General features: G+C 37.9%; 1 protein-coding gene across 16 annotated transcripts in view; it reads left to right on the forward strand.

Annotated features, from left to right (window-relative positions):
* Positions 1 to 10,438, forward strand: part of LOC135220695 (ecotropic viral integration site 5 ortholog-like) — a 431,521-nt gene extending 421,083 nt beyond the window's left edge. For 15 of the 16 annotated variants that reach the window (XM_064258078.1, XM_064258079.1, XM_064258080.1 and 12 more), the window contains one exon: positions 8,405 to 10,438. In XM_064258078.1, coding sequence (XP_064114148.1) covers positions 8,405 to 8,788 — 384 coding nt within the window. In that variant the 3' untranslated portion in view covers positions 8,789 to 10,438. The remainder of the gene's footprint in view (positions 1 to 8,404) is intronic. The other variant, XM_064258083.1, reaches the window with a different exon arrangement.
* The last annotated feature ends 2,165 nt before the right edge of the window (positions 10,439 to 12,603 follow it).

Here is a 12,603-nt window from a genome sequence, read left to right on the forward strand (position 1 = left end):
TATATCTAAAATAATATGGCTGCTTTTGCATACATTGTCTTGTAAAATAGTTACAGGCAAAGAACAGTAGTATGTACTTACAAAGAGCTGTTTGAAGTGTTTCAGTATATACTTTATTGCATAGAGTTTTTTCCTGTATAAAATTTAAAATATTTTGTTCTTAAGAGAAAGCTTAGTAGTATAAAATATTCACTACTTTGCAATCCAAGGGAAATTTACAAGGTATTAAGTAATTGTAGAATATATTTATTCAGATTTTGAGATGAAAAATTGCTGCAAGAATTCCCGTTTTATTTTAAAATCCAACCAGAACATCGGGTATTTGCATTGCCCTCAGGAGCTGAGATAGGTGTTTTCCAACATATTTTCAGTGCAGGGTTGCATGCTACATGTAATTTTCTTTAGTCATCCTAACCAACCAAACATTATATTAGTAGTAATCATAAGCAACATAATTTGGTAGGTCAAAAATATGAACACAATAGATGTTTATCGAAACCAAATCAATAAAATTGAAATTTTCTGCATGAGTATTCCAGTTTTTCCTTTACTGTAGCAGATATTCAGGGTAATAGACTAGTATTTAAATATTTTCAAGTACCAATACAAAAGACAAAAGACTGTAGTGTTTTGCAATTTCCTGTAATGCTGGACCTTCACAATATTTTCTGTTAGCATGAATATTACTACAGTATTTGTCAGCCTCTATTAAAAACGGGTTAATTGAGTTTCAGGTTATTACAAGACTAATGTATACCTCAAGATTATTTTTTTCAGTATCTCAGGCAACTAGACTTCTGTAATTAAGAACTGAATCAAATGGAGGTGCACATAGTACTGATAAATACAGACCTATATCACTAAAGAATTACTTATGTGAAAGATTGTGGTTGTTTTATAATCTTGTTGCCTTGTCATCCAAAATTAGTTAGGAGAAAGAGTTGTGTATTTTCTTGGAATAAAGTGTGTGATACTTTAAAATATAGGATAGCAATTATATAGTTGAACACTAATATTTCTCATATATCTGTTCATATGGTATGTTTCCATACCACTGATTCACAAGAAACTACATTTCTGGAGAAACTGACCATCCAAGAGTCATGCTTGTTATTTTGGAAAACAGGTGGTGTTAGTAATTTTTGCATTGCAAGTTAGTTTTAAAATTAATATTTACATTGTATTTTATTGATTCCATATATGCATTTACATTTGTAGTTTTTATGGGTTGTATAATGTTCATTTGAGTGATGGAGTACAGTAGGTTTGGTTGAAGGTAAACTATAGTAGTTTAAATTTAGTTATGAAATTCCAAAGCAGGTTTGAATACTTTTATTCCATTAATTCTAGTTATAGGTTACTCAGAAATGAGATTAGAGTAACATATTGATTAAAGAAACTTGTTAGGATGAAAGTTAATCAAACAAACTATATTTTAGAATTGTTGATAAGCCATCCTTATCTCAATTTTAGTTGTCCCAACCATTCATCCTGAGACATTGGGTTAAGAATCTATGAATAACAAACTATATTTTAAATGATTTAAAAAATGAGAAGACTGATGCAGTTGCATAGATGGAGTATAGTTTTAGACTAAAGGCCAAGCACTGGGACTCGCAAGGTTAGTCAGTGCCAAGCTTGATGTTAGATCATGGAGTGGGTGGAAAGTGTAGAATTTTAGATCTTTAGATGTGTTTTAATGTGTCTAAGGGTTTAGTTTTCAGTGTGGATGCAAATTCTGGGCATTCCTTTTTTTATTGTATACAAAGGAGGAGAAGAATAAATTAGCAGCACAATCTAGGTTACAAATTGTGTTAGTGAAAATTTAGTTGCTTGTTGGTAGAAGGCTTGAGATTTTTTCATAGTTACTTGACCTTCAGTATTTTTTATACCTTGAATTTAATGTGGCTCATATGGACCTAAAAATATCTCGTAATGGCAACATTCCTTAAAGATTCATGTTACATAGCCTAATAAGAGTCGTACCTTCTTGGATTCATATTAAGTAGTTATTGTTCCAAGGGGGTTTTGCAGGTTGAGAAATGGTGATGGTGTTCATAATTATGGGTTTTGATGCACTGGTATTAAGAAGAAGGAAGGGTAAAATTTTTAATTTAATTTTTGTGTAAGATCACTTTCACAAGTAAAATTTTAATAAAATGAAGGTTTATAGGTGCTGTGTGTGACTGAGAATCTAACATCAAACTGTTTTGTTCTTGAAACTTATTTTAATAAGACCAGTCATGCTCAAATAATTCCAACAGGACTTTGATAATGGTCAAAGGACTCTACTACTTTACTACTTCCCACAAGCTTTATTGCAGTAGGGAAACCTCAATGCCACTTTTTTTTTAATGCTAGCTTTTTATATAGGCTAGTGCATGCTACTTGTTTTACAGACCATATCCACATTACAGAAAGGTGCCAAAGTCACAGTGCCTTGTATCAGAGATGTTTCTTTCCCAAACAGAGACAGTCTTCGTGGCAATGTTTATGAGTTTCATGCACCTTGCATTTTTTTACTTACGGTATATAGGACTAACCTGTCAGTAATTTAATGCATAGATCTTTATGTTTTTACCAAGTTTTTGGTATACTAACCAACAGTACTCCAATTTGCTCAGTGTTTCTTTCTCATATGAAAATTCATACTCTGGAACTTGTTTAGCAAGTTTACTTTTTTGTGTTTGTGCTTCATATAAAGCTATGCATAATATGAATTAATAATAACAGCAGGTCCTACTGTAGTTGCTATAGAAATTAAAGTCCCCCAGAGACTGAATTAATATTGTCATAAAATCTTGAAGACTGTCCTTGAAGTTCATTAGAGTAAATTATATTGCAGATTTTACAGTAGTATGCTAAAAAATTTTGTATTAAGCAATTTGTATTTATCCAAGGTATACAAACCATAGCCTTTCATATATGGAGAATCTTTCTGCTCATGTACTGGACTGGCCACGTACCTACTAAACAAGTGATGCTCCCCCACCCTCATACAGAAGAGATGATGAGGGTTTGCCTTCTGGTCTAGTGGAAAAGGAGCTCGTAGTACCACTTGCTTGTACTCTTTTGGGTCCAGCTTGTACTCGGGCTAAAGCATGTGTCCTAGGTCAAGAGTGGGAGGATGGGTTGATGCACACACTCTTCCTTCTCTTATAACCACACACTCTAACCAGGTTTAAAAGTACTTGAATGAGCAGTTGGACACCTGGACTGTTCTAGATTACGTACTCTACTTATTGAGCCGCCACCACAGGTCCTAAAGAAAATTTATCAAGAGACTTGTGAATGACATATCTCAAGTAGAATGAGGTAAATGTAGTCTGATGGCTCCATACATGCTGTATTAAGAAGCTCTTTTGGAGAGAGGACCAAATGCCTCAATGCCATTAGCTCAATGATATGCAGTCTCAGAGGGAGGTAATTGAGAAACTCAATCCTTTGGTCCATAACCAAGGGATTTTGTCCAGGTGCCTGACGAGGTATGACACCCCATGTAACTCCCCCACTGTCTGATGATTGAGATAGAGTTGTACGGGGCTGTCTTGAGACTTTGAAGTACCAATGGCAGGTCTCACTAAGGGGGCCTGATCTTTCAAGGAGGGCACATCTGTTCAAAGCTTATCATAAACAGCTATTTCCAGGGAGGTGGATAGGTCCGTGCCATTAGGAGAACACTTGGTGGGCACAGCATAATTCATGGCCGAGTCAAACCAGCCCGTTTCTTGGCAGAGAAAGACTTAAGAAGTCTGCTACACCATGAACAGCAGTAATGACTGGAGAGTAACCCCTTGTATGACATCAATTGCAAAATGTGGTCCACTACCCTGGTAGCCATTTGCTGAGGAGTTGCAGAGAGTGCCAGACACCTCTCTTGCCAGTCTGTGAGAAAAGCTATCTCTTGCTGGATAACCTCCACCCTTGAAGATGAAGCGACTGCACTGCTTGATGAACTCTTCAGATGTGTGGTCGCAACAGAAGAGTGGGCCACCGTGGCAGAGCTCTCAGTATGTCTTATCAGTGGTAGTAAAATCTGCTCACCACTTGTGTGGCCAGAGTGGGGTTATTTGAGTCATGTAAAGACTGGGGTCATGAATATTTTGTTGAGTACTTAGCAGAGGAGACTTGAATGGCAAGAAAGATCTAGATATCCATGTTGTCTCATGTGTGTGTGTGTGTGTGTGTGGGGGGGGGGGGGGGGGGGGGGGCAGTATTGGAATACCTTACTGCCTCAGTGTTGAGAATCACTCAGAGATACTTGCTCCACTGCTTGGGAACTATGTATAATCATCCCCAAACTGCCCAAGGGAAACAGACACTGCTTGTCCTGTAGCAGCTCCCACTCTGAAGAAACAAGGATGAACCAGTCATCCAGATAATGCAAAAGGATTCCTGTAGTGTGTGTCCAAGCTGAGACTAGTGTGAAGACCCTGGGAATACTCGAAGGGTTTCACCAGCCTGAAGCAGAGGGCTTTGAACTGAAAGACCTCCCCTTGGCACATGAAACAAAAGAATTTTCTTGGATTGGGTTGTGATGATAGGGATATGAAAATAAGCATCCTAGAGATCAGTTACCATGAAATCTCCCTCTCTGAAAGAATGCAAAACTAAACTAGCAGTTAACATCATGAAAAATGAGATTTTTGACAGACCTCCATCTGCCTGCAGCTTTCTCCACTTGGAAGTGATGGCTGTAAAAGCCTGTAGACCTGGTCTGAACAATCTTCATTGCTCCTTTCTGCAACACAGTCTTGACCTCTGCCCAAAGAGTGTCTGATCCTATTGACTTTACGAGGTATGCAAGGAATGGGTTAGGGTCTGGAGAGAGAGGGGGCACCAGTTCTTCAGAGGGAGTCTTTACTGTATCTGTCCTTCAGGAATGTCAGAACCCACTGCTCTACCCTGTGTTGCTGCCAAGCCATCCGATGATTCAAGATGGAGGGCCCCATCTGCAGCAGTGGTGGAGGGAGATCTCATTGATAACCTCCTCTTTTCTTGACCTTCCTCCTCCTTCAGGCTGACTCTGGAAGGAGGGATGAAAGGGTTAAGAGACATCCCCCACCCTTTGTTGGGTTAGATAGTCTGGGCTTTTGTCTCGACTTGACCTGCTGGATTTTCCATTGCATGGATGGCATGGCAGCCTTGGTCTGAGCAGAATTTTTAAGCTGATGGCCTATTCCCTTGGCTTGATTAAAATGGCTTCTTAAGAGATGGTGTAAAATGAATCTTCACTATCCCAGGGGGAAGCAGAAGTGAGAATGTAGGACAGAGCTTTTGCTGATGGAGAGCCAACTTTCATGATATACCTCTGTTGAAGGAATGTGGTGACTCAAAGGTTGGTAATCTGGTGGGTTTCCCACCCAGCACTATAAGCTCCTTACCATACCCAAGAATTTGGGGGCCATTTCCTTAACTTGACTGTGATTGTGGTGCCCTGCCAAATATCACGCCAAGATGTGACGTGGAGCACTTACATTAAAACTTTCTATGCTGTTAGACTCCAAGGAGTTGAAATTAAGGTCTTATTACAGTAGTTTTTCCAAAGGAATACTGTTGGTAAGTCAGCTCGGTGCTGGGTTGAATTGGAGGAGCGAGTCATCTGTTTCCTCAGGGACGTAATACTTTTTTGCCTGGATAACTGCGGGGAACTGGTTGATCCACTGATCAGCAAGTTCACCTCTGCAAAAACACCTAGGAAAAGGTCTGACCACAGTCACCTTACCAATAGTCTTGCTTCTGGAGTGGAACACACTACCTGCTCTAAAAGGGAGATCACTGATAAAGCAAAAGCAGAGGCTGCCTCCCCAAGATAATTAAACTCATGAATGAGCAAAATGGCCTCTCGGAACCATTGCTCCAGGTCTGAAGGTAGAGTTTCTGAAAGGATAGGGCCCTCTGGAGGCTATTGCTCCACTATTTTCTGTTGGACAGTGATTCCTTTTGCCGTAGGAGGAATCGATGATCTCGGCTCCAACTCCCACTCCTGTTCTTGAGCCCCAGATAGGGGAAGCTAATTAGATGGACTTCATAGTTAATAGGATCCTGACTAAGGTTCCAGTCAGAATTCTTGTTGACAGACAGACAAGAATGATTGGAGTTGGGGGAAGAAACGTCCCAGTTTGGTGCACTTCTATGGAGATACACACTTGTCAGGAGGTAGGTGCAGGGGAAGAGAAGATTCTGGAAGGACTTGGTATGGGGTTCATACTGGACAAACTGGCTTTCTTAGCCTTCCTCCTACTCTTTCCATAATGCTCCCACTGTAAAGAAAGCCATTCAGCATATGTACTCAGGCCAGGGGGATCATGAGAATACCTTTTACACCTGTTAGAAATGCTCAGTGTGAATCTGCTACGATCTTTACAGCAACATTGGTCCTGCCTGTTCTCCATAAGATCATGAACCAAAAAAAAAAAAAAAAAAAAAAGTATCAAAAACAGAAAAAGCAATGTATCTGCTCTTAGTCCTCACTTGTGCAGAAAGTTACTCCATACAAGAAAGGAACAGTGTGTTTATATCCCTGTAAGAACAAAAGGTAGTTCATTGCTTAATAAAGTTTGTCTATATAAACTGATTTATTTAACGCTGTGTTGTTGGGAACTGGCTGGAGTAAAATACTAGCAAGATGTTTTGCATTAAGGGGATATTTTTATTTATAATTTGGTAAACATTGACCATATTTTGTACTTCTTCGCTTAAATTCATGCTTCCATATTGCTGTTGGACAATTTGTCTGCTTGAGGAAGAAAAAACCTACAATTTTGCTAGTCAAGTTAATTCTAATGATTGATTGAATTTTATAGCTATGTATGACTGACTTCTTTCTTGTGACATTTTTTAATTAAACTTAAAGTTACTTGTTGTTGAGCACTTATGCCTCAAAAGTGACTTGATAAACAGTCAATTTTTAAATTTTTCTTACATAAGCTTTACCATGAAAAAAAACTTTTGCATGCTTTTAAATATAAAAAAAAAGCTTTGATATTATAACTACTATTAGGATGTGCTATCAACTTGTATTATAGTGTGAAGGAAGAACAATAGATGTAATGCTTGTCACATGACAGCAGCCTAGTGTTACAACACGCAATTAAATAGCTGGGAAAATTATTATGTACCTGTACTCTTTAAAACTGTTCTAAGTTATAAAAGTAAGTTATGTTATTCTGTAGCAAGACTAGAACCTCAAGTAACTTTTAAAAGGATCACAATAAACAAAAATATATTTTACTTTATTCTGAGAAAGAAAATTGAGATACGTATATTTATACAATACTTAATGTGTATATGTGTATACATATATATAGTATATGTACAGTGGTTCCCCGTATTCATGGGGGATGCGTACCGGACCCCCCTCAATTAGCTAGAACCCGCGAATAGTTGGAACCCTTATAAAAATGCTTTAAACAGCAAATTTTGTTAGTTAAAACTCAAGAAAACCCCACTAAAAATGTTTATATCTGGTTTTTAATAGTTTTATCACAAAAAGTGCCTTTTAAGATGAAATTTATATGAAAAAAAAAAAAGAGGAATCTGTGGACATTTCTCAGAAAAATACCGTAAATACACGAATTTCCCGCAAATAATAGGGGTATATGTTCCAGAGAAAGATCCATGAATTTGTGAGTCTGCTAAAGCTGAGAATGTGAATACGTACGTGGGTCCACTATTTATATATTATATATATAATATATACAGGCAGTCCCTAGTTATTAGTGGGGGTTCCGTTCCAGTGGCTTAATGATCAGCAAAATCAGCGATAATTGGATTTTGGTGCCACTAATCAGTTAATGATGCCTCTATGAGGTACGTATATTGATGCCAATATGCTATCATTGGCACTGATAACCAGAAATCAGCACATTTTGGCACTAAATAAGCACCATAAAACCATATTACTGATAACTGGGGACTGCCTGTGTATAGGGAAAGTTATTCAAATCCTATATCTCTATCTCTATCTCTATATCTATATCTATATCTATATCTATATCTATATCTATATATATATATATCTATATCTATCTATATCTATATATCTATATATCTATATATATCATATATATATATATATTTCACAGGATTTGAATAGCTTTCCCTATACTTCTCTTACCTCTACTCCAACATTGTTTTTAATGTTTTATGCTGGAAATTCATCTTTCACACTGAAAAAAAAAAAAAAATCCTTCAAAAGTAAGGATGGAGTTGAAAAGCTTTAGAGCATTAATTAATACAGCTGACAGAAAATTATTCCATGAAGACATATGAAGAAGTTTTATGCATACATTAAGCTTTATCATTGAGTTATAAGTAGATATTTGGTGAATTTGATGTAGTCATCTCTTGAAGTGGTTGAAAACCTTGAACAAATTTACAATAAATTCTTTCCTCTTTCCAGGTTGCTCGTCTAACTGCTATCAATCGAAGATTGACTCGCACTGTAAGCATGCAGAGACTAGACATAGCAAGTGGACCTGAATCCGACATTGAAGATGCAGAGGATCTTAGATTACATTTAGATGAGGCAATAACATCGCCTAAAAAATTGGATTCTCCAACTAAGGAGGAAAATGGACTTTTAGATTTTAAAGAGACCAGAATGAGGATACCTTCTGTTTGTAGTGATAGATCAACGCCATCACCATCTAGAGAAGTGGTGCACAGAAAAACTTCACAGACACTAGCTGATGCTTTCCTCGAACAGTTACCTGAAGTAAAAAATAGTGATGATGCATATCAAAATGGCTCTGCGTCTCATGAGGAGAGAGAAGCTTGCTCGTAGTAAGTCTTCATCTTGGCTTCCATTTTAGGAGCCAAGAAAGTTTCTCTATCCCATTACATAGCGATATGCAACTTAATGGATGGACAGCTTTAAAACATAACTAGGTTTAGACTTTTTATTATTGATGTATATAAGTTAGGGAAAAAGTCATTTAATTAATATCAAGTAGTTGGTGAATTTAATTTACAATCAGTTAATTTATCCATGAAAGTCCTTTTGTAGGACATTAAATAAATCATTGGCAGATATTCTGGCAAGAATATTTGATATTCGCGTTATTCAGTGGACCATGTCAATTTTTGTGTGCATTTATGAGCATATTTATACTTTCATATACACACGATTCATGTGAATTGTTATTGTGAAATAAGCAATGCAAACCCTGGAAAATGTATTGCATATGGCAAGTGGAACTTGCTCTCATTCAGAAGTTGGGTATTTTTATCAGAAGCCAAACAGGTACGGCTAGTCGTAGAAGCCCTAATTAAAGTACTGACATGAGTTTTTCCAAGCCAATGTCAATGTCTCCTTGTGTAATTACTGTAAGACAATATGTAGAAATGGAAGACTTAGACATTAGAAGTGGAAAACTGAAATAAGTATCAGTTTAAAATTTACAGTGGGTTTAAACAATGACCAAACAGAAAAGTAGCCATAGGACATGATGCTTCACCAGTATAATAGGCACAATTGATGTAAATCTGTGATGTTTATCTTTGAGCCTTGATTTTCTCTTTGCAGAAAGAGTTAAAAGAAACCAAAATATATATATTTATTTACTTAGGTTCCAGTTTTATATGTACTTATGTTACTGTATATATACCAAATAATGGTGTATTTAGTAATTATTTTGAAGTATTTCTGTATATTTTCACTTTCAAATATTACTCTATAAATCTTTATGCAATATTTTAACTTTCATTAGGCTATTCATCATTCATTTGTCTTCCTTCATTACCAGATATAGGAGTGACAATCACCAGGTGCAATTCATTGGATCATTTTATATATCCATATATATATATATTCTTTAACTCATTTTAATTTAATGTAAAATCATATATTTATATTCTTTACAGAACTAACTTTTTTCAGACATTTCAGAGGTGCTACATTCACACAAGTGATTGTGGGTTTGTCTTGCTTTAAGAGTCTGAAGTGATGAAATATTCTTAGATTCAGAACCTTTTTATAGCCTCAGATAGTTCAGTGACTTTTGTGTAAATGCTTTTCAATGAAATCTGTAAGCTTCACAACATTAGCTCCTGTATGTTTGTGGCTTGATCATTTATTACTCACAGTTTCAGATGTAATTTGCAAGCATACTAGATCTATTGTACACAGGCACCCATCACTTAGTAATAGAAATTATCCAATACTCAATGATTCTATACTGTTTAATTATGTCTGAGAATTATTATTATCTGGCCTCATTTTTAAGGTCACATTTCCTTGATGTATTGATTAGGTTCACAACAAACATTTCAGAATGTGCTGGAGCAGTTCCAAGGTATTATTAGATGTAACAAGTCTGTTGGTATGGAAATTTTGATATCAGTGAATAAGGAACCATCATCACATTCCAAAAAGTAAAAAGCTATCCACTGTGATCATGAACAGCAGATAAACTGAAATAAAATGTAAACTTTACACAGTATTCAAGATTTAATCCTTGAATGGAGTTTTTTGATCAAATGCCTTCTAGTTGTGAGAGATATTATTGGACTATAACGTGCTAATGTTTGTTTGTACAGAAATAAAAACCACTGCCCTTTACATAGAGTATACCTCAGCATGGGCTACAATCAGTCACCAAAACTTTAATAACAAAGTAGTGACTGGTGGTAAGAGGGTGATTGGGGGAAGACCCCTTCTCCCACCAAGCACTTTTTCTTTGGCTGTCATCAAGGTAGGATGTCTTGCTGTGCCTCATCTAACTGCTGAGTAAGTACTTGGGTTTTAAGTGTTAAGCGTACTTTACCATGGATGATGGCATGAAGGGTATGCAGCCCTTCATGCTCTACATTGAGATGGATTTCCACTGTTACTACTTGTTGTAGGGTTAAGATCTAACTATAACAAGAAAGGTTTGGGTATAAGGGAGGAATGCTATAAATGTTTCCCTATTGCTCCCTTCTCTCTGCCCTTACTTTTTCCTCAGCTGAGAGGGGTCAGATACAGGACGGGAGTGATCTACATGCCTACCTTTATCTTTATTGCTCTGTCTGCAGTTGGTTCTGCTATGGAGCCAACTTGGTTAAGCCACCAGTAATGGTCATCCTTTCCTTGGAAGATGGCCCTGCAGCACTAACCATGGCTGCTACTTCTGCAGAGGGGGTAAGACATAAAACAGGAATAACCTAGAAATGCCAAGGCAATACGTATTCTTCTTCCTCCTGGTCATTTCAATGACTAGCAGAGGACGATGCCATAAAGTCCGTAACTCTTCAATGTTTGACTTGAGGGAGGAAACGGAGATGAAGAAGCAGCAGGAGATGGAGGAGAGAGCTTCTTCCCTCTACGACGCCTCTTGCCAGAAGGGGAAGGGGAAGAATCATTCTTTCTATGGCTCTTCTTGCCAGAGAGAGCAGAATATCTCTCTCTAAAAACAAGAGACCAGCCTCTCGAGCATAGCTTGAAACAATGTTTCCGATGGCTCAGCGAGAGGAAGAGATGACATCATAGGCAAATGAGATGACATTACAATAACAGATGGAAGTGACACCACCGCAGCTGACGTCATAGGCTGAGAGGATGATGGTAGAAATGTCAAGACATCTCGAATGGCAGCACTGGTCAATGGCCTCACTGGCGGAGCAATAAAGGGTGACCCAGTAAGAGTTGATGATGATACAGGTGTCTCGCGAGGAGGCAGCACATGAGAGCCAAAGTAATGTAGTCCTGGAGGTGGGGGGACTGCCAATGGGGCTGGTGGAGGAGTACGAGCCACCATGAAAAGCAAGAGAAGGCCACTCAAGAAGGGGGAACCCTGTAGGCCTAGAGACACCCAAACAGCCGCCATCTTGTTTGATTTGGAATTTGAAAGGACATTAGGAAGGACATCAGATCCCATAGGAGAGGGGGCTACATTAAACATAATCTCATCCTGTGCAACTCCTGGTACTTCATACAATGAATCAATAGTAGAAAGGAAGGAGTCGGTGGTACAACCGAAGCAGGGGGAACACTTCTGGAAGAGGGGGATGCTAAAACATCCAAACGAGAAGGCGAAAAACCCTCCCAAGTAGGACAAGTTGAAACTCTATGATGCTGCCTCTTGAAAAACACCCTCCACTGCAACGTAGGCCAGGAACGACATCCCGGGCAAGGATTAGTAATGGTACAAAAATTAGATTGGCACCTACTGCATGTTGTATGGCAATCTGTAATGATAGCGGCCAAAAACCTGGAGCACGGAAAACCCAGAATGCCTGGACACAAGCATTGATGAGGTCTTGAAGAATCAGAGGGCTCCATGATAACATACTATTGTTAAAACCGAGGGTTTGTTAGCTATGAAAAATACAGATTGAAAATTTGCCATTTTTTTCCCATCTTCTCTTCCCTCCTCTCACAGAAAGTAGTATGTATATAGTATTTCAAGAAGTTCCTTCTAAGGGAGGTAACATTGCATTTGTACACCTTTCTATATTCATCCACTGTAGGTAAGGTCAAAAAAGTGAGTTACAAATTGTGCTTGGTTCTCTGAGTTGGCCCATACTTTCTCAGACAAGAGGGCTTCATGACTTGTCAACCAATATTTTACCAGAAGCATGGGAGTCAGTTCTTCCCCCTTGCTCAGTGCATGGACAGTC

The sequence above is a fragment of the Macrobrachium nipponense genome, chromosome 2 (genome assembly GCF_015104395.2).
Source record: "Macrobrachium nipponense isolate FS-2020 chromosome 2, ASM1510439v2, whole genome shotgun sequence".
NCBI classification, from domain to species: Eukaryota; Metazoa; Arthropoda; class Malacostraca; order Decapoda; family Palaemonidae; genus Macrobrachium; species Macrobrachium nipponense.